At 35.7% G+C, this 22,817-nt stretch overlaps 2 protein-coding genes across 2 annotated transcripts; one reads left to right on the plus strand and one right to left on the minus strand.

Moving 5' to 3' along the window:
* The first annotated feature begins 8,031 nt into the window (after positions 1–8,031).
* On the plus strand, positions 8,032–8,907 carry LOC132163025 (uncharacterized). Its single transcript, XM_059573226.1, has 3 exons — positions 8,032–8,334; positions 8,428–8,500; positions 8,717–8,907. Exons 1-3 carry the CDS (start codon positions 8,032–8,034, stop codon positions 8,905–8,907), a joined length of 567 nt encoding a protein of 188 aa, XP_059429209.1.
* A 3,560-nt stretch (positions 8,908–12,467) lies between these two features.
* LOC132164079 (E3 ubiquitin-protein ligase RSL1-like) lies at positions 12,468–15,269 on the minus strand. The gene is made up of 3 exons (XM_059574495.1): positions 14,548–15,269; positions 12,861–13,606; positions 12,468–12,713 (listed from the first exon to the last, which is right to left on the minus strand). Exons 1-3 carry the CDS (start codon positions 15,088–15,090, stop codon positions 12,608–12,610), a joined length of 1,395 nt encoding a protein of 464 aa, XP_059430478.1. The 5' UTR covers positions 15,091–15,269; the 3' UTR covers positions 12,468–12,607.
* Between the last annotated feature and the right edge of the window lie 7,548 nt (positions 15,270–22,817).

Raw genomic sequence — 22,817 nt, forward strand, 5'->3', positions numbered from 1 at the left:
TTTAATACGTCGTAACTATTATGTATGGTCTACCTACGATATCACCTATTCTCAGTAAAGTTGACGATGTCCCTGGGGACCTATAATACAATGCTGATGCTTCAGCCATTGTACGCTATCGTCTATAATTAGTAGCCCAATCGAGTTCGACTAAGGGTGGCCCATGCTACTAATATTGTACACCTTGTAGTGACCCACCAATCATACATGGCTGCACCGGTCACAAAACAAACATTGGATCCAAGACTTCTATAACACATACACATTTGACCATAAAATCAAGTATATATAATAAGCCTATGGCCATTATACTACACATACCAATATATCATGTCATACAATGCATCTCATTAATCAATTATTAAGACAGTTACCAAGTTGCGTAAAAGGTAAATATGCTCATAACATACGAGTGTTGAGTTAACTGACATATCACACCTCAATATTTACTGGAATTCCTATCAAATGAAACAATCAAGGCTTTTATTTACCAATATTTTTTTATCATAATTTTTTTTTTTGGTGCAATGCTTAGCTTCTTTAAGCTTTGTAATTGACCCATGCAACTAGTGTTAGGCCAATAACTCCCAAACCATATGGTTTTAAGGCACTAGATGTAAAACATCCATATGGACTTAATTAACTTGAGTAAAAAAATGTTATGTCACCAAACTAGCCATATTATCAATCAATTCAAACTTTTCACATTTTTACGCGAACACTTAATGCTTAATGAGGCAAGATGTCTGGTTACTGAGTGAAAAACTTAAAATGATTTTTTTTTAATATATATATATATATATATATATATATATATATATATATATATATATTCATCCAATAAGTCAACCAACAAATCTCAAGATAAACATAATTGTTTTCAAATTTCATATCTTACAGATTATATGCTAGTGTGCTCGTGATGAATTCAATTCAAAACAAGTGAAGTCTCTTTTGCCAAAAATAAGTAACAAGACTTAGATTCATAATGAAATGATCATGCATTCATAACTTTAAACACGCCAATAAAATGCAAATCACAGTTAAAGCTCAACCCATTATTAGGAATAACATAACAACATTTTTATTTATTTATTTTTTTTACAAATAAATTAAAACAAATGGACATTGTCTTTCCATACCCCCAAACTCGAATTACACATTATTCGCAATGTGTAGTATATAAATACAATACTTGGGGGATCTATACATGTGAAGGGTGCAACATTCCCCCAAACTTAAACTCAAGAACACAAGTCCTAAAAATCACAGCAATTCTTCATAGCAGAAATAGACATCATAAGATTAATTGCTGTTAAAAACAAAAATAAAATCACATTGAAAAAAATAAAAAACTAAAAAGAAATAATTATATTTTTACAAATTGCACAAAAAGTTTAAAATAATAGAAATAACAACAAAAAATAAAGGGGTAACTTCACTGAAGACCCCTGAACTTCCACCCGATTTGACAACCCCTCCCCCCCAAACTTCAAAATCTCTCAATCTAGTCCCTTGAACTTTCAATTGCAATCAATTTGGACTCCTCCGTCATATTTTAAACCTTAAATGACGTTTATACCCTAACTTTTTTTTATAAAATTTCAACTTTACCCTTAATTCCAAAATGTTTTTTATTTTTTATTTTTTAAAAAAATCGGGGATATTTTTGCCTAGCACATTCTTCTTTCATCTCAATGGCATAATGATCCACCATCTTCTTCAGGACCATGTTTTCTCTCCTACGTTCCTCATTTTTATGTTTAAATCCTTTCACCCGTTCCTTCAAAAGCTTGTTATTGGAGTCTAATTGATGTAGAAGGAAAAATAAATAAGTTCGTTTTTTAATTTTAATTGAGTCTTATTAGTTAATTAGGTTATTTATATTTAGATGGGTGTTTTATCCATATTTTAAGAGTTATTGTAATGGGCTTGGCCCAAAGTCATCTAATCTAGAGTTAGTGATATTTTATAATTAGATAATGAGCTTACCCCAAAGTTAGTCAAATTAGGGTTAGGGTTTATCATACTGTGTTTATTTAAATGTTCTTTGTACTCCTATGGAGATCAAATGATGATTAGTAAAAAAGATGTTTTCTTGGAGGCATGATTGCTCTTTTCTTGTTGGTGAGACTCTACCAAAACCCCATTGTTGACCTGTGAGACTCTGATCAACGTGGTTTATCTTATTTTCTGTTATTTTTTATATATTTTCCATTGTTCTCCTTCCGCCTTGCGTCACTAATGCTTTTACTTCATTTGCTCTGATGCTCAATCGTCAAGCCAAGTTTGATATCAAAACAACTCCTTGGATGCTAAATGCCAAGGAGTCCTCGATGGCATTAGCATCAGTCATTTCGGCCAACATCTCCACATTCCGTGGGATGATAAGGCCTTGAGCTACAGTTGCAGCAGTAACTGATAAGTGCCAAATATTGCATATTTGGACCTCTTTATTTACATTAGTTAATCCTTTAGCTGTGTCGTTATTTAATATTTTGTGTTAGTTTTGTGTTTTTAGTGTTTTGTAGGTCATTAAAGAAAAACTACAGCTTTAAAGGAAAAAATGCAAAGTTTGGAAGAAGCATACTTTGAGAAGACCTAGATGATGTGGTTAAGTCTAACCAAATCCAAGAAAAGGTTAAATCAGATTAAAGTTCAAATTGGATAAGATTTCGGATCGGATTCAAATTCAGATTCTGTATATGTCTCGGTATTTTCATCATAACTCTTCGTTAAAATTTCTGATTGAAGTGATTCAAATGGCATTAGAAAGCTAACTCAAAATACTACAATTCATTGTGAAATAGGATTTTCCTAATTCGTACAGTTACTATGTCAAAATCGCCCCACAATTAAGAGACACAAATCTGAAAGAATCCTGTTCCGATTTCAGACTTCTATTTTGACTGGGAGACAGACCTCCGAATTATCTAGATTTAATAAGGTTTTTAGGACTTTTCTGAGCTTATAAATAGACTTCTTTGCATTCAAGAAAAGAGACACAATTTTAGAGAGCAAAATTCTTTTATTTAGTTTTTCTTTAGTTTTAGGTTTAGATTTTATTTTTATGTGGAGCTAAATTCCCAACTAAGGTTGGGGATGAAGCCTCACTGATGAAGAATGACATCACTTTTATGTAAGTCTTTATTTATCCGATTTTATTGAGTGTTATATTTCAATTGTTTTACTTCTAATCAATGTGTGGAGTGATTCTTGGATATCTCTTGTGATTCAAGGATACATGTGATGATTTAAGATAATTTCATATGATTGATTACTTGGTTTTTAACTCATAAAAATTGGATATCCCTTGTGATTTGTTCTACGGATACATCTGGTGTTTCAATTGAATTTGGATTCCTTTTGTGATTTGGGCAATGAATGGATACATGAGATGGTTTTGATTAATTCTTTGAAGCATAGTAAAACATACTTAAGATTTAAATTGTGAGAACTTCGGATAAATATTGATTAACATGGAGTATGTTGTTATGATTCTGTGAGTGTGGATTCCTAAACCTTAGTCTTTACCTTTTGTTTTATTTTATTTAGTTTATGTTTGTCTTTTAATTTTTAAAACCAAAATCAAAACCCTTTTGGAATTAGGTTAGGGTAAAATTAGTTTAGATTTAAATTGTTATTTCAAAAATACAATTATCTGTGGGATCGACCTCGCACTTGCAATCCATTAAACTACAATTGATTCGTGCACTTGCGAGTTAAATAAATTTGCACAACAGTAACATCATTATTCATCACGGAATCAATCACTATGATGGGGCCATTTGCAGTGTCAAACGTTGGCCTCTAGATGGCTGTTTGTGCAAGAGGCACAACATTTAGGTCAACATATCTACAGTTGGTAGAGGAAGAGGCCATTTTTATAGTTGGGAGAATGTCAGAAAGGACAAAGCTCTTTAAGAAGGAAGGAAATGGAATTGTAGGGGATGCAGGGTGAGAAGCTGGAAGGCTGTTTTAAACATTGTCTAATTTCAAATCAAACAAAAATAGTGAATGACGGCCTTCGCAAGTTCCGAGCACCCCCAAGATTTGCTGATCGCGCTCCATTCTTTAAGACTTTCTTCCCCAGATGCCTTTGTGCCTCGAGTGTTGGCAGATAGGGTCTTTACGACAGAGACTTTTGCTCCTTTAGTACCATCTTCCTATGAGAAGATCCCATCGTTTCCAAAAAATAATGATAAAGAAAAAGAAAAAAGAACAATAAGAAGAAAATGAAAGAGGGGCTGAAGTTTTTTGGGACTTTTGCTGACGTGGCATTGGTTTCCTAGAGGTGGTTAGAATCTATTAGTTTTCTTGAGGCTGGGAGCGACGCGCTTTACTGAATCTGCGCATGTTTTATCCGACGACTAAGATTTTGGTGAAGGTGTGCCAGCAATTTTTGGTACTTGCAAAGTAGAATGCTTAATTGCTGATTCATGGCCAGACGAGCAAATAGGGATCGTGGCGGGAAGAAGAATTCCAAGTTGCATCATAAGGAGGTTTCGATTGATTTGGATGTTGCCTCACGATCTTTGGATTGTGAGGTGGAATTAAGTGAGGAGGAGGAGAATTGTGATCTTCTTGCCAGTGAAGATGTAAGTTCTTCGCTGGTGGATGTTCAGGGAGTTCCTGTTGAAAGCATATCTGGTTTGAAATCGCTAGAGAATGTTTCTATTCTCCATGAGCGGGAGGTTCTGAGGAATTCTATTGTTCATGTTGAGGAGTTTGGGCAACGGGCTGCTGATCCTGTAAAGGTTGATCAAAAGAATTTAGCTTAGGATTGGAGGCAATTGTTCAAATCGGAGAAATTGTTAGGTGCATTACAATATTTTGCTCCCTCTAGTGAAGATGGAAAAATTGTTGTGAAGCCACCAAAGGAAGCAATTGAGGAAGGTATCTCGAAATGGTCTCCCTCCTTGGTAGGTCAATTTCTTGATATACCCTTCCCTTACTATATTGTGAAACGTGATGTGGATAGTTGTGGGCTCAATATGGGAAAGTTGATGTGTTCTTGCTGGAGAATGGATTGTTCTTGTTCAGATTTCCAGATCTAAGGACTCGAGATGAGGTTATGGAGGCGAAATTATGACATATAGCCAATAAACCTCTGATTTTACGAAAATGGACTCCAGGTATGCAGCTTCTTAATATTTCCCTATCTATTGTCCCTGTTTGGATTAAGATGCATAATTTGCCAATTGAATTTTGGAATGCCACATATTTGAGTTATGTGGCTAGTGGTGTTGGCAAACCACTTTGTGCTAATTTTGTTACTAAAGAGCAAATTCGGCTTGGTTTTGCTAGAGTTTTGGTTGAAGTGGATCTGGAATCTGTTTTCCCTAAATAAGTTGAAATTATTGGTATTGATGGGGGTAGGGTAGTTGTTGGGATGGGGGTAGGGTAGTTGTTGGGATTGAATACCCTTGGCTCCCTATAAAATGCAAGAAATGCAGGACTTTTGGTCATCTATCCCATGCATGTACTAAGGTTGAAAAGAAGGTTTGGATTCCTAAAAAGCTTGAACCTATCCAGAAGGAGTTACCAGTGCAGGAGGATCATCTGAAAATGAAGGCAACTGCAATGAAGAGTTTTGTTCCTAGTACTATGGCTAAAGATCAATGGAATGTGGTTAGGACTGTCAGGAGAACTCCGGTGTGTAAGGATCCTATCAGGGATAGTCAGGCATTGGACTAATTCTTTTCATTTACTGGCCAGGGCTGATGGTGGTGTAGTGAAGGGTTCAGGTACTTTTCCTAATTCTCTTCAAAATGTTATAGAAAATGCTTTGAATGAGGAGAGTGATAACCTATTGAGGGTTAAGGGAAAGGGTAAAATGGGGGAAGATGAGGAGGTCTTGATGAAGGGTTTTTCTCATACTATATGAATTTTTTGATTTGGAATGTGAGGGGTTTGAATCACCCCTCTAAATAGAAGGAGGTAAAAAGTATGATCCAAAGGCATAAGATTAGTCTAATTTGTCTAATTGAAACTAGAGTGAAGGAGAATAAGGCTGAAAGGGTTAAATCTTGTATAGTTCGTGAGTGGGATTATGTTTTCAACTATGATCAGCATTTCTTGGGTATGATTTGGCTGTGTTGGAAGAAATCAGACTTTGAAGTGAATATCATTGATAAGAGTGAACATAGTATAATGTGGGATTAAATCTCTTAAGAACAATTATTGTTGGTTCCATTCTTTTGTTTATGGAGCTAATAAAGGTGTGGACAGGAAGATGTTCTGGGGCAAGTTAAATACTATGAAAGTGAGAGTAGCTAATAACCCTTGGATGATTTGTGGAGATTTTAATGCGGTTTAGTCTTTGGATGAGAAGTGGGGTTCTACTAAGCTCAATTCTTATGAAACTGAGTTTGGTAAATGCTTAAATGACCTTGAGGTCTTGTATTCAAACTTTAGTGGTTGTTTTTACACTTGGACTAATAAAAGTGAGGAACCTTGATTTGTTGCCAGGAAATTGGATAGGGTCTTAGCTAATGAATATTGGATGAGCTCTTTTGGGAAGACTATTGTAGAATTTCATTTTGGGGCATCTTAGATCATTCTCCTACTGTTATTTTAGCTGGAATTATGCAGAGTTTTGGCCCTAAACCATTTAAGTTCTTTAATTACTGGTTGGAGCATCAAATGTTCTTGAATTGGGTGGAAGAAGGTTGGAATACTCAGGTTGAGAGGTTTCCTATGTATAAGCTTTATGTGAAACTTAGAGTTGTGAAGGCTGTTTTGAAGGAACACAATTTGGTTTGTTTTGGGAATCTGAAACATAGAGTTATTCAGGCTCATGATAACCTTACTCTTGCTCAAAAGGAGGTCATTGCTTCTTTTGGGAGGGTTGACTATTTACTTAAGGAGAGGGAGTGTTTACATGCTTATGTTTCCATTACAAAGGATAGGGAATCTTTCTTGAAGCAGAAGGCTAGGAATCAATGGTTGAAATTGGGAGATCAGAATATTAGTTTCTTCCATCGATCTCTTAAGGTCCAGAATGCAAAAAATACTATCACTCTTTTGTGGGATGAGTATGGAAACAGAGTAGAGGATGTTGAACAAATTAAGGAAGTAGCTAGGAGTTTTTACAAGAAGTTATTAGGTTCAAATCAGCTGTAGTTCACCGATTCAAAGGCAATTTGCATAAGGTAGCTTATTTCTGCTGTTGTTTCTGCTGATCAAGTAACTATGTTAGAAAAGGAGGTTACTGCAAAAGAGATTAAGGATACTCTTTTTCATATGAAGGCAAATAAAGACCCTAGTCATGATGGTTTATCTGCAGATTTCTTCAAGTTTGCTTGGTCTATGTTAGTATGAAGCTTACTCATCTATGTTTTGCAGATGATCTTCTCATTTTCTCTGAGGCTAGTCTTAGCTCTATAAATGTTATTAAGGATGTTTTGCTTGAGTTTGAAGACTTTTCTGGCCTGAAAATCTAATCCTTCAAAATGTTCCTTTTATTGTGCTGGTATTTCTAACAAAATGAAGCTTATTTTGTTGGATGATTTGGGAATGGTTGAAGGTCATTTCCCTGTGAGATATCCTGGGGTTCCTCTCATTTCTTCAAGACTTTATGTAGTTGATTGTGGGGTTTTGCTTAATAGAATCACTTGTCGGATAGATTCTTGGTTGTCTAAAAATCTCTCTTATACAGGCAAATTACAACTAATTTTTTCTGTTCTTTACAGCTTCCAAGTGTATTGCACAAGAATTTTCATTCTTCCCAAACTGGTTTTAAAAGCTATTGAGCAAAAGTTCAATAGATTTCTTTGGAATGGGAAGACTAAAGGGACTACAAAGGCCAAAGTAGCTTGGTCTTATGTTTGTTTTCCTAAGAAGGAGGGTGGTTTGGGTTTGAAGAGGTTAGAAGTTTGGAATCAGTCCTCTATGCTTAGGCATGTTTGGAGCCTTTTTGCTAGGTTTGGTTCCATTTGGGTGGCTTGGGTTAAAGAAAATATGCTAAAAAGGAAGAGCTTTTAGAGTGTTGGCATACCTCAAAATTGTTCTTGGAGCTGGAGGAAGATTATGAAATTGAGGGATATTGCTAAAAGATTCTTGAGGTTTGAGGTTGGAAATGGAGAAAGCATACATCTTTGGTTGGACAGGTGGCATCCTGCTGGAGTTTTGTTTGAAAATTTTGGTTATAGGGTTGTTTATGATGCCATAAGTAGTTTGGAAGCCAAGCTAGCGACTGTTATTCAAAATGGTAATTGGTTTTGGAGACCAGCTAGATCAGAGGACTTGGTTGAGATTCAAGCAAGATTAACTGAAGTTGATTTGGGTCTTTGTGATACACCTGTTTGGAATGCCTCCAGGAAAAGAGTTTATGTTCGCTTTGATACTTAGGAGGCTCTTAGGGAGAAGAATGAGGAGGTTATGTGGTGTAAGCTGGTCTGGTTTCCTCTTGTTATTCCTAAGCAGGCTTTCATTCTATGGCTTTCTATGAAGGATAGACTAATAACAGGGGAAAGATTGCTGAAATGGGGTTATCAAGGTAATGTTCAATGCAGATTTTGTCATCACCAATTGGAAAATCCTGATCACTTGTTTTTTTAGTGTAGCTTTAGTTACAAAATTTGGAGATTTTGTATGATGAGGTGTAGAGTTGAAAGTCTTCCTGTGAAATGGGATGACATTGTGCAACAAGGATGCAGTAATTGGGTTCACAATTTTCTCAAGTGCTTGCTTTATCTATTGGTTATGGGATCAGTTGTCTATAGCCTTTGGCTCACTAGGAATGAATTTGTTCATGACGGACAGCCATGTACAGAGGAGCAGATTTTGAAAAAGATTGTTTGGGAAGTTCGAAATAGAATTTCTGGGAGAGGAAAATATCCCAGAACTAAGGAGAACATCATGCTTTGTTCCTTGTGGAACTTATTTGAAGAGCTACTCATGTAGTTGCTAGGTTGTAGATGAATTTGCTTTTCTGGTTTTGCTTGTTTTCAGTTTTTAGTCTTTTGTAAAGACTTGTAATGGTCTTTTGGGGGTTGTTCCTGGAGAATACTTATGTAGGAGTTAAGTTACAGTTTGGTTTTGTGTTTTTTCTAGTTTGGCCTTTTGTAAAGGCTTGAAATGGGGTTTGATGTGTTGTTTTGTTTGAGTTTTGAGCTTTATGAAATCTCTTATTCATCCAAGAAAAAAAAAAGAAAAAAAGAAAAAAGAAAATAGTGTGACTCGAGAGGCGGGAAGAAAGAGTCATGTGCCTTAGATGATGCAAAGACGTTTGAGCGATCGAGTGTGCTTGAGCATAGTAATCTTCTACAGGGTTTGAATGTTAAGGGTCTACACTCGATCCCGATCCCAATTATCCGTTGGAAGACTATGGTGCACAGGGATTGCACTTGATCCCTCTAGGGTCTGAATCGTTTGAGCTTGATTTCGAGGTCGAAGGTGTTTTCCTCGATCCTTCGGATGTCCAATTAACCCCTTTCATTATTTTCTCTTCAAAATGACGTAACACTCTGGAGGAGTGTTTTGTCGTCTAAGGTAGCTAACTTGCTTGTTTAGAAGGACTTTCTTAGGAAGATGGTTCCTAGGTTTGTGACCTTGTGTGCATAAGTCCTTGAGAAGTTTGGCATAAGATGGTTCTTTGAGACATTGAGGAAATGAAGCTTGAGGGTTCTTAATGTGTCTCAAGAGGGAAAGTGATAGAGGAAGGAGCTTTAGGGCTCACTTCCTTGTCATTAAACATATATGAATTTTTCGGGTGCTCAATTTGGGTTTTAGGGGATTGTGTGTGTGGGGGTGGGTTGGCTTGGACATGCTCATGATGAGAACTACTTGAGTCATCATCATCAATCATGTAGTGTCTGATAACCATTGGCTGACTTTGAAGCTCTTCTTCCTCTATCCGATTGAATTTAGCAACTAGATGATCAATCTATCATGCCAACTTGGGAATAGCTTGGCTAGTCGTTTGCATGAATGACATAATAATGAATGACATAATAGAAAGGAAGATAGGTTCTTACAATTCTCTCTTTTGGATGTTTTTAAATGGGAAATTGTCTCAAATGTCTATGTTAGATATGTCACAAATAACTACTAAGGACATGAGTTTGTAATTTTGATAATTTTTTGGGGTAATTACCTTTTTCCCCATGAACTACAACGCATTTTCACTTTGCACCCATGAACTACCAATTGTGACACTCGACCCTCATGAATTACCATTTTGTGCCACAAACCCCCATTTTGCCAGTCAAAGGCCCATTCCGTCAGTCAAAAACGTTAACTCATATAGTCAAAGTGATTAACTCATATAGTCAAAGTGACAATGCGTTGTAGTTCATGGGGGCAAAGTAACAATGAATTGTAGTTTCTGGGGGCAAAGTGACGAGTAAACCGTCTGAGTTAACTCCTTTGACTAATGGAAGGGGGGTTTTGGGCACAAAGTGGTAGATCATGAGAGTTAGGTGTCACAGTTGGTAGTTCATGGGGGAAAATTGCCAAGGTGTTGTGGTTGATTGGGGGAAAAGGTAATTACCCCTAATTTTTTTTTTAACAAGTCCACACAAGAGGAGGGAGGAGGAATTCGAACTAATGACATCCGCTTCATAAGGCATGGTCCCCAGCCGATTGAGCTACTCCTTGGGGACTGTAATTTTGATAATTAAAACCTTCAGTTTGTTTTGATTGACATGTATGTCATTCTATTATATTTTTCATTTAGGCCCTGTTTGGTTTGCAAAATTGACTCATGGAATAAAATAATTCTTCTTATGGAATAACTATTCTTCTGTTTGGTATGGGTCTATTCCTATAAATAGTTATTTTTGTGGGAATTACTAATCCCTTTCATAAGGGAATAGCGCTCTAAAAAATGAGATGAATGGCTATTCCTTGAAGAATAGACATCATTTTCCAAAACAATACCTTCTTCTTCTTCTTCTTTTTTCAAAATCTCGTTAACTCTTTAATTTTAATTTTTATTTTTTTAGAAAAAAGGGAAATATAAAATGTTGAATTTTGGGGGTTGGTTGCTTGAGTACTTGGGTCTAGTCTCACCACGCATAGAGCACTTTGGGGATGGTGCGACCACCCTCGGTGGATTTTGGGATAGCCTTGGCCACCCCTAAATCTCATCGGGGGTAGCCACAGCCTCACCCATTGCAATCATGGGTGGCCGTGGCCTCTCCCGATGCCAATCATAGGTGGCCTGGCTACCTCGAAAGAGCGTCAAGGGTGGTCACACCATCCATGAAGCACCCTCGAAGGTGCTCTGGGGGTGGTTGGCCGGCTGCCCCAATGAAACCACCCCAAGGTACTCACTGGGGGGGTGGGCCAACCACCCCAAATTCAACAATTTTTTTTTTTTTTTTTAATTTTAATTTAAATATGAGTTTTTAAAAAAGAAAGAAATAATGTGGATATTTTTGTAATTGTGGTTCAATTCCAATTAAAACATATATATTGTTACCGAATCAAAGAATATGAATAACTATATCATTACATGCTCTTCTATTCTTATATTGTTTAATATGTCTTATATAGTTACGTATTATATATTTATACTATAGATAAATGAGCCTGACTCAACTCGAATAACATTCTCAACGAGCTCGAGCTCGAGCTCATCTGGGCTTTTAGCAAATCAGTCTTGAACACACATTTCATACCTCGGCTCGAATAAACATCTTCGTAAACAAGTCAGTCTTAAAATCCTAAAACTCAACTCGACTCGGCTCAATTACAGCCCTAACTAAAACCCTCAATTTGTTTTGATTGGCAAGTACGTCATTCCATCATATTTTTCATTTAGTTCTTAGAGCATTCTCAATGGAGGAGCCAAATTTTTATGCAAAATGACTTCTTAAAACACACTTTATCTAGTTTAGCTAATGAATTTTTAAAAGTCTTCTATATCCGATTAACTATATTTTTATCTATATAATTTAAACATTATTAAAAGTGAGAAAAATTTTGGAAAAAATAGAACATGTGAGAGGAAAAATGGAAAAAGTTTTGGGAAAAAGAAAACATGTGAGAGAAAAAGTAGAAAAATATTTGGAAAAAAGAGAAAACAGGAGAGAAAAACAATAAAAAATAAAATGGCTTCCTTGAAAAGTGTTGCTATATTTAGCTTTTTTTTTTTTTGTTCTTCCAATCAAATATCTATTTTACTTTTTTTTTTTTGGTTAATTCAATGTAGGAAGTTTTTTAAACATTTGAAGAGTTATTTTAGATAAAAGTAACATTTGGCTCTTCCATTAGGAATGTTCTTAGCAAACAAACTTGCCACCAGATATATTATCTATGTCAAACCAATAAAAATATGACACTTGTAATCTTAAAATGCTTTTAAAAGTGAGTAGCATCACCTATTGTCTAGTCCTAACTTTATTTGGCTCTCTCTCCCCCAGTGATCTTCTCGATTTCCAATGGCAGTGCACAGTAAACCTCAATCTTTTGCAAAACACACAAACACTAAGAAAATGGTGGGCCTAATATCACCAGCATTAGCAGAAAGATAAATTTCATTTTATTTTATTTTATTTTGTTTTTCCCAAAGCAAAACCAAAAATAAATTAGAGGGGAAGGGGGGAGAGAAATAGATACAGACTTATCATGATGATCTTAGTCAGCATACTCCTTATATTCATCCTCCTCGTATAATGTAATGCTCGTCCCAGATTCGACAGGAGCATGTTGCTTTCTTGTTCTTCCACTCAGCACCACATGTGTAGCAAAACTCATACCCACATCTGCAAAAACATTGCATGCGAAAGATACAAGTAGCTATTCAATCATCTAGCTTTCCCGAAAGGTACATTTATCTTCCTCATCTTATTTTTAGTATCTTTATTGCTTCAATAAAAAGGTCAAAAATTAGAAGGAAGAATATAAAGTACCTGCAAGTGATGTGGTAGCAACCTCCAGCTAGTTCAACTATGTTGTTGCACTTAACACACTGGCGCCAACGTTTTGCCTCTGCAAGAGACTGGAGCTTTGCATATTCTGAATGTGAATAAGGATTTGATCGTTTGTAATCATAGCAGGTCAGATTAGAATGCCAAGGGATTTTGCAATTGATACAGAATAAGAGATGACATTTCATGCATTTTCTTACTCCAGTTTCTTCAGCAGCAGCATTTATAGTCTTATTATATTGTAAAATCTCACTTTTTGACATTAATGCCGAGCACCTGGGATATGGGCAATAAACTTTCTCTGTAACAGGAATAGAAGATTCTTTCATTCTTTGACTCATCACCTCCACCATCTTGGGTGCCAAGAATTTTCCACAACTATCAATATTAACCTCAGACTTACAGCCTTCATGAGGGCACTTTGCCATCATCCCATTAAGAAACTTGGCCTCCACATGTTGTTTCATACAAGAGAAGCAATACCTGTGCTGGCAACCATCAACTGAGAACATTTTATCAGCACCTGTATCTTCAAAACATATCACACATGTCTCCTTCAAACAGGTAATTTGAGAAACTATAGCACCTCTTGCAGATTTAATTGCAAACTTAACATCATTACGTGCCAGAAGAGACGGGTTGCAGTATGTAAATTTTCTTCGGAGAAGAGCCACCTGATTCACCAATGTTGCAATCTTACTATGTCGTGGAGGTGCTCTACCTGTAATCTGTATTCAAGAATACAATATCATTATGTGGCACTAAACACAAGCTTCAATTAGACGGCTAAGATTACCATGCTTTACACGCAAACAAAAAATTGTGATGACTAAAATAAATTTTCAGAATACAAACAAAAAGAATAAGAAATAATATTCAATTTTCCAAACCATTATACTATTAAATCTTTCAAAACAATGTATTATCATTTAACATTAAGTAGGAAAAGTTTTAATGGAGCAAATCATTTCAGAAAAACAAAAAGGAAATTTTTTACAACAATAAAATATTGGTAATACATACTTCCAAACGAAATCACTCTGCTTTTCCAATAGTTTGGACCTTGCAGCTTCTGCACATTCTAATAGAACAAATTTTAAAGAAGTGGCTCAAATGAAGCAACATATGCAGAACTTGGGGCACGTTTGGTACGCAGTAATAGACCCAGGAATTGAATAGTTATTCCTATGGATAGCTATTTCATTACATGGTTGCGCTACCAATCGTACCCTTGTTTTCCTACTAGGTATTTGCACAGAACTTGTTAAATTCTATATTTTTTAAATTCCAAATAGTGTGCCTGCTATTTGTTTAATCACAAAAGCGATATTCATTGTGTATGTAACACCCAACTATCTATAAATCAAAATGGGAATTTACATCACTTTTTCAGGCAGCTTCAAAATCACCCAACCTCTTAGGCTCTTACCAACATCCAGGTGTCACAAGAAAGGGTTTTGCATTAGCATATTAACCATCAATTAACAAAACATTTCTCACATTATAAATTTATATCCATCAAAGCCCCACCAAGCAAGCTATATTATCAAATATAACGAACACAAATATTTCCTCAAACAAGGCAGCACCCAAAAATAAAGACAATTACAAATCAAATCATGCAAACTTTTTAAAAAGGCAAAAACAAATTATAGTTGAAGTGACTCACATTTTGGTAAAGCATGTAGTCATCACAGAAAAAGGTGAGCCTTTTCAAATCCAATCTGAGAGCTTCATTAAGCCCTTCGATCAGAGCCTCCAGCTCAGCAATTTCATACGTCACCGTTTGAACATCCACCAATGCCTCCAGATTCTTCCTCACCTCCAAGATCAGATTATCCCTCGAATCGCAAATCGCGACCCCTGCTCCGGCCACGGTGACCTTCGTATCCCTAACGCTCTCTTCGCTCAAAAACCCCATGAAGTACAACCTGAAACATTCGGTCTCAACCAAAGCGGCCGACGAAGATGAAGACGAAGGGTCTGTGCTTTCGTACGGACGGCGGTAATTGTGCAGAGTGACTTCCCATTCCTCATCGGGGATGTTGATGATATCGTTTTCCCCTTCCTCATCGGAGATGTCGACGATATCGCTTTCCCATTCCTCATCGGGGATGTTGATGATATCGTTCACGAGGGAGGCGGTCATGGCTTCTTGCAATTGGAGGTGATAGGCAAGATCGAGGTCGGAGTCTAGGCTTTTCGCCGTCATGAGCACTCCACAGAGCGCGGTGTTGAGGTCGTCGTCCCTGAGTCCTGACTGTAATCGTTGCCGTGGGTTGGTCTGTTTGAAGTTTCTTTCACTTTCTCGCTGGGAGGGAAAGCGAGGAGACTCAGAGACAATGACCAGAAACGGTTGGTGTTTTATAGAGAGAATAAAACGCGACCAAAAGATAGGTTGCCAAAGAAGTCAACAATAGGGTGTGACCAGTGGCCAGTGGCCAGTGGCCCTGTTGGTATTATATTTTATTTGAATTTTGAAGTATACCCGATCTTTACTTGTTACTGTATATTTGATTACCATTAGGGTTTAGCACTAGCAGTAGATACTCAGGTACCTTTAGGGTTTAGTAAATTTAGGGTTTAGTATTTTTAGTTATATTTATTTTTTTTAGGACATATAGCATTTTTATATGGCGACATGAGGTAATCCGTTAGTTTGGGTTGACAGACTATGACGAAAGTACTAAGTTAGTCTTTTACCTTAAGTACCATTTGTGATATGATTTGAAAATTAGGTGCGAAAAAATAAGAAAGTGAAAAATTAGGTATTAAAAAGATAATTAACCCTTAAGAATTTGATGAAAATTTAATTAGTATACCCAACCTTCGTTGGGATGTATCTCTACTCCCATTGAAGTGTGTAGGGTGGAGTCGCCATCTGTAGAGCCTTTGTGGGAGTAGATCTCCCTCCCCTAATAGAGGCATGCCGGGGTGGGTCTCCAACCCCGCATAGGTGAGCAAGAATGCAATCATCCCTATTGTGTTGTTGTGGGAGAGGATAAAAACTTAACATTCTCTCAATTTTGTCAAAGAGTTAACGTAAGAGTGTATCTGCAATACTAATTATTTGTAATATCTGCAACCACATCTGCAAAATGTAAATATCACTTAAATAATTTGTATATACAATGTGTTTGTACTAACCGCATTTGCACAGTTATTGTGGTTATTAAATAAGATTATTAAGTAATGAGTCCTATTTTAGTCTCTTGAACTTTTTTTGAGTCTCTATTATAACATACTTTAAATGATTTTAAAAATAATTTAGACTGACTTTTAGTATTTTGGACTTGTTTTAACTTTTTTTCAAGCCCTAACGTTTTGAAAATATATTGATCTCACATTGCTTTTGTCTTTTTGTCCAAGTAAGTGACTGAATTGTGAAGAAACAAAAAAAACTTAAACAATGTAAACATAACAAACACCTAATACAAAGCGACGTTGTTTTGGTGAATTCATTAAATATAATATATAACATATATTATGTATAAATGATATGCATAATAACCGCATTCGCATACCCTAAAATCGTTATTCACATCTGCATATGCAAATAATCGCTTTTGTTAACCCTATCCACATCATACACCCCATGTTAGAGCAACATTTTAGTCTTGTATCCTTCAAATTCAACTGTACTTAATGCTACATTCAGTCACAGATAGAGATCAAGCTTCCTTATTTTATCCTGAGAGAAGCTTTTCTCCAAAACCCTTAGTGGTTTTCTTCCACACCCTTAGTGGTGTTTAGCCGCCTCCTCATGAGTGTTTTTTAGGAGGAGGTATGGCCTCCATCCTCCTCCCCTCTCCTTCCTTTTTTTCCTTTTTTGGTGTCCTTTTTCGGTCATTTTTCTCCTCTCCCCGCCATCCACAACACCGCAAACCAATAGCCTCCTCGCCTTCCACTGCCCACCCTCACCACCTCTCCAGATCTGCTGCATCCCGTCATCCTCGTCTCTCAACTTCTGCCGCTGACGGGTTTTGCTTGGTTTTTAGATCTAGTTTCAAAACTAGATCTACTTTCCTTAGTCATCCCCGCCCACCACCTTCCCCAGCGTTGCAACGCCGCCATCAGTGCTTAGATCTGACACCCACACGACCCACGCGCCGGCAAGAGGATACACCTTGCCGCTCATGCTCCTCCAACTGCGTACCTGTTGCTGGAGTTTAGATCATTGTTGGTGGGTTTTTTTTTTTTTTTTTTTTAATGTTTTCTTGTATTTTCTGTTTCTGCTATGCTTTGCTTTATTTTCCGTTTCTTGTGGGTTATTGTTTCCCTGATCTAAAGTAGTTTGATCTTGTGAAGGAAACTTTTGTTGACGACTCTCATCCCTCAACGACTCCTATCCAGTTTTCTGTTGATATTATTTCATGAAACTAAAATTTTGAATTTATTATTATTTCATGATTATTTTGAATTTCAAATAAATAACTGATCTCTTATTATCATGTTTTAATAGTCATTTATTTTAAATAAATAACTTTTTATCCTATTATCTTGTTTTGATCGGTTACCACCACTTCATCATTATCTCCTATTATTATGTTATATGAGATCATGTGTTTTCAAGTTTCAACTGATGAGATCATGTGTTTTCAAGTTTCAACTGATGAGATCATGTGTTTTCAAGTTTCAATTGATGAGATCATGTATTTTCAAGTTTCAACTGCTTTTTCAACGTTAGATTTTAAAATATATGTAACCGTTATTTCAATTAAAAAACTGCTTCTGAGATAATATGGAATTATATAGATATATTTTAATTCCCACCAGTTTTATTATTTTTTATAGATAAATTTATTTTCTCTCCCTTCCTCTCACCATTATTAACAGCTGTTACAAAATATTTCTGTTCTGGATAGTGTTCAGAGTTTGTAATCTGCACACTACATCGGGTAGTATTGTATCCTGACGATAAGATTGCTCTTATTCCCTTTTGTAAGACTTCTAATACAAGTGGAAGGCAATGTTTATCTAAAAGATAGAGTCACAATCGCCTTACTGTCCAGATTTCATTTACTTCTCATTCTATTTGTATTCTACGTTTATTTTTTCCTTGCAATTCCCACATCTTTATCTCCAACAATTTTTAGATAAACATTCTGCATTCTTCAATGGCGCTTCCAACAATGAATTCTGCTATTACTTCTCTGAACGTGATGTCACAAGATCTTTTCAAATTGGATCGTTTTGATGGCAACAACTACAAACGCTGGAAAGAGAAAGTTGAATTTCTACCGACAACATTAAAGGTTCACTATGTGCTTGACACACCCTGTCCGAATGTTCCTATGGAAGGAGAACTAATGAACAAATTGATGTAAAGTTCAAATGGGAGGAAGACAACTACACATGTAGGGGGAGTATTCTCAACACCCTCACTAATCCACTGTTCGATATGTATGCACCAAAGAAGTTTGCAAGAGAGATCTGGGAGGCATTGGAGAACAAATACAAAACTGAAGATTCTGGCAACAAAAGCTATCTGGTAAGTAATTATTTTGATTTTAAAATGGTGGATAATAAGCCTATTTTGAATCAGGTTCATGAGATTCAACTTTTTGTCCAACAATTGTATTTAGAGGGCATTCCAATTGATGAAAATCTTCAAGTGGGTGCTATTATTGCAAAATTGCCACCAACTTGGAAGGATTACCGTAAGTCACTTAAGAGAAAAGGTGATGATCTGACTCTGGAAGGTCTTCAGAGACAACTTCGTATTGAAGAAGAGTCAAGGCTTTGAGACAAACTCGAAGAAAAGGCTGAAATGAGCAAATCTGCCCATGTTGTTGAAATAGACAACAAAAAAGGGGAAAAGCACAAATATAAATTTGGTGGTCCTAGTAAAATAGGTCCAAAGAAAAAGGGCAATTTCAAGAAAAATGTGATTTGTCATTACTGCAAGAAGCCTGGGCACTTCATCAAGAATTGCAGAGTTCTTAAGAAGAAGGAATAGGCCAACAATGTTGAAGAAAATCTTATTGCAGTAATTTCTGAAGTGAATATGGTAATCAATGATTCAAGTTGGTGGGTTGATACTGGTGTAACTCGTCACATCTGTGGAGATAGAAATCTCTTCAAAAAATATGAGAAAGTTGGTGATGAGATTGAACTCTACCTGGGAAATTCAACTACCACCAAAGTAGTTGGAAAAGGCACTGTTGAGTTGAAATTTACTTCTAGCAAAATAGTTACTCTTATTGATGTATTTCACGCACTAGAGATTCGAAAGAATCTAGTTTCTGGTGGTCTTTTGTCCAAACATGGCTATAAACTTGTATTTGAATCTGACAAATTTGTCTTGATCAAAAATGGCATGTTTGTGGGCAAAGGATTTGCTATAAATGGAATGTTTAAACTCAATTTAATATAGGAGAATATTTCTGTTTATATTGTTGACTCTTATTCATTATGGCATGCTAGATTAGGACATGTAAATTATAATTCTGTGAATCGAATGGTTAAATTAGGATTGCTGCCTTCTAATTTGCATGATGATAGAGATAAATGTGAAATCTGTGTTAAAACAAAGTTAACTTGAAAACCATTTTCAAGTGTTAATAGATCATCTTCGAATTTACTTGAATTAATACATTCTGATGTATGTGATTTGAGTGGTAAAATTACAAGAGGTGGTAAAATATATTTTATTACTTTTATAGATGATTTGTCTAAATATGCTTATATCTATTTGATTAGAACAAAAGATGAAACTTTAGATATGTTTAAAATTTATAAAGATGAAGTTGAAATTATACTTGGTTGCAAGATTAAATCATTAAGAAGTGATAAAGGTGGAGAATATTTTAATAATGACTTTGACAATTTCTATGAAATTAATGGTATTATTCATGAGAGAATAGCACCTGATACACCACAACAAAATGGTGTAGTGGAAAGAAAAAATAGAACACTCATGAATATGGTAAATGCAATGCTTAACCATTCTGGTTTGCTTGAAAATCTTCGGGGTGAAGCTATTTTTTTCTGCAATTCACATATTAAATAGAGTGCCTTCTAAAAGAAATAAGTTTTCTCCCTATAAGTTATGGTTTAAACGTAAACCCAACATAAATTATTTTAAGTTGTGGGGGTGCCTAGCTTATGTTAGGTTGCCTGATTTTAAAAGATCTAAATTAGGACCAAGAACTTCCAAATGTGTTTTTCTCTGTTATTCTTTTCATAGTAAATCTTATTGTTTTCTTGAATTAGATTCTAATGTAATTATTGAATCAAGAGATGCATAATTTTTTGAATCCAATACAATTAAAAACTCTAATTTTTCTGAAGCAAGTACTTCTAATAATGAAAATATTTTTGAAAATATTGTTTCAGAAAATAAAGAAAATTTTGAAATTAGAAAATCCAAAAGAATTAGTGAAGAAAAGAGTTTTGGTCTTGATTTTTGACATATTTTATAGAATGCAACTCTCAAGTGATTGTGAATGAAGTTGGTGTGTGTTACAATATAGAAAATAAACCTTCTAACATTGAAAAAGCTATGAAATCTAGGGATGCCACATTTTGGAAGGAAGCTATTGATGATGAAATGGAGTCCATTATGTTTAATAACACATGGATTCTTGTAGATTTACTTTCCAGTTCTAAACTCATAGGATGTAAATGGATCTTTAAGAAAAAGATGAAATTTGATGGATCCATTGACAAATATAAGGCTAGATTAGTAGCCAAAGGGTTTAGACAATAAAAGGGCATTGATTATTTTGATACATATGCTCCTATGGCTAGGATTTATTCAATAAGAACTTTGATATCTTTGGCTTCCATATATAACCTTGAAATCCATCAAATGGATGTGAAAACAGCATTCTTAAATGGTTATTTGGATGAAGAGGTATATATGGAACAACCAGAAGGGTTCATTATTCCAAGACAAGAAAACAAAGTTTGTAAATTAGTCAAGTCATTATATGGTTTAAAACAAGGTCCAAAACAATGGCATGGAAGATTTGATAACGTAGTTATTTCTAATGGTTTTCGTTTGAATGAAGCTGATAAATGTATTTATTTTAAAATGTTCGATAGTAATATTGTCATTATATGTTTGTATGTAGATGACATGCTAATTTTTAGTAAAGCATTTCTTGTATTAAAGATACAAAATATTTTTTATCATCACATTTTGATATGAAAGATATGGGTATAGCAAACACTATACTTGGTATTGAATTACACAAAATAGAAAATGCATATGCCATATCTCAAACTCATTATATTGATAAAGTTTTGAATAAATTTAGTCAGTTGCATGACAAAATTTCTCGTGTTCCTTATAACTCAAGTTTAAAGCTTGGAATAAATAAAAATCGATGTCTATCACAACTAGAATATTCTAGTGTTATTGGAAGTCTGATGTATGCAATGCATTGCACACGTCCAGACATTGCATTTGTCGTGGGCAAATTGAGTAGATACACAAGTTGTCCAAGCATTGAACATTGGAAAGCAATTTCCATAGTGTTGGGTTATTTAAAAGGAACTAAATCATATGCTTTACATTATAGAGGATACCCCTCCGTAATTGAAGGGTAGAGTAATGCTAATTGGAATTGTGTTAATGATGGATCTAAATCCACGAGTGGATGGGTTTTTACCCTTGGTGGTGCAGCTATCTCTTGGGGATCCAAGAAACAAACTTGTATAACTCACTCAACTATGGAGTCAGAGTTAGTTGCTTTAGGAGCTGCTGGAAGAGAGGCTGAATGGTTGAGAAATTTTTTGATTGACTTGCCTTTATGGCCAAGTCCCATGCCTCCAATTTCCTTGCATTGTGATAGCCAAGCTACATTATCAAGAGTATATAGTAAGTCCTACAATGGGAAGTCAAGACATATCAGTCTTAGACATAATACTGTGAGACAATTATTGGAAGAAGACATTATCACAGAAGACTATGTAAAATCCTGCACGAACTTAGCAGATCCTTTTACAAAAGGCCTAAGTAAGGATCTGATTCGTAAAACCTCATTTGAGATGGGTCTAAAACCAATTGAATTGATCACTACAAGATGGCAACCCAACCTAGACTTTGGAAAACAAACTCTAGGTTCAATGGGAAAAACAAATCTTGATGGTGATGATGTTAGCACTAAATTAGACAATCTAGAGGAACAATTGATGTTTAGTGCGAGTCCTGTAATGAAAAGGAAAGGTTGAATATAACTCTTAATGAGTTTGCATAAAAGGTGTTTTTTAATCTACAGGAGCACCTAGAAGAACTCTACCTATGTGAGTGTAAAGTCAGGCTGCTTTTGTCGGGGCTTGGTAAGCCCACCTAGATCACTCATGAAGTTAGGATAACGCGCATGGCCATTAATGCGCGGCTGAAAAGAACTATAGAAATTTTAATATGTTGATATGTGTTAATTCTCTGGTTTTATCATTAAGTATGATAGTTCAAAGACACTGAGTCTACTATCACACTGATAAAGCTTTGAGAATTATACACTAAGTGAAAGTTCAAACCCTAAGGCCCCGTTTGGTTCGCGGATTAGACCCTTGGATTGGACTAGCTAACACTAGGTATAGCTAGTCCTTTGTTTGGTAACACTCTATTCCTGTGAATAGTCTATTGCCATGGGATTACTAATCCTATACACACAGGGTTAGCTAAGCCACTCAAAAATGAGTGGCTTAGCTAATCCTTTCCTGTGGGATTAAAATTATCGTGTAAATTGCCCACAAAAACCCCACCCTACTAGCACCTACGTCTCTCAAAGAGACTCTGCAAAACGATCTCCATCTCTCAAAGAGCAACAATCTCTCTTCTCTGCGCAAGGTATCTCTCTCCCCCTCTCTTCTCTTCGATTTATCTTCTTTGTTTCTTGGTTATTTCATTCTCTCTCTGTTTCCTGGATTTTTTTTTTCTCTGCAATGTTTCTCAGTTTTTTTTTTCTTCAGTTTTTTTTTTTTTTT

Source organism: Corylus avellana, chromosome ca10 (assembly GCF_901000735.1).
Source record: "Corylus avellana chromosome ca10, CavTom2PMs-1.0".
NCBI lineage: Eukaryota > Viridiplantae > Streptophyta > Magnoliopsida > Fagales > Betulaceae > Corylus > Corylus avellana.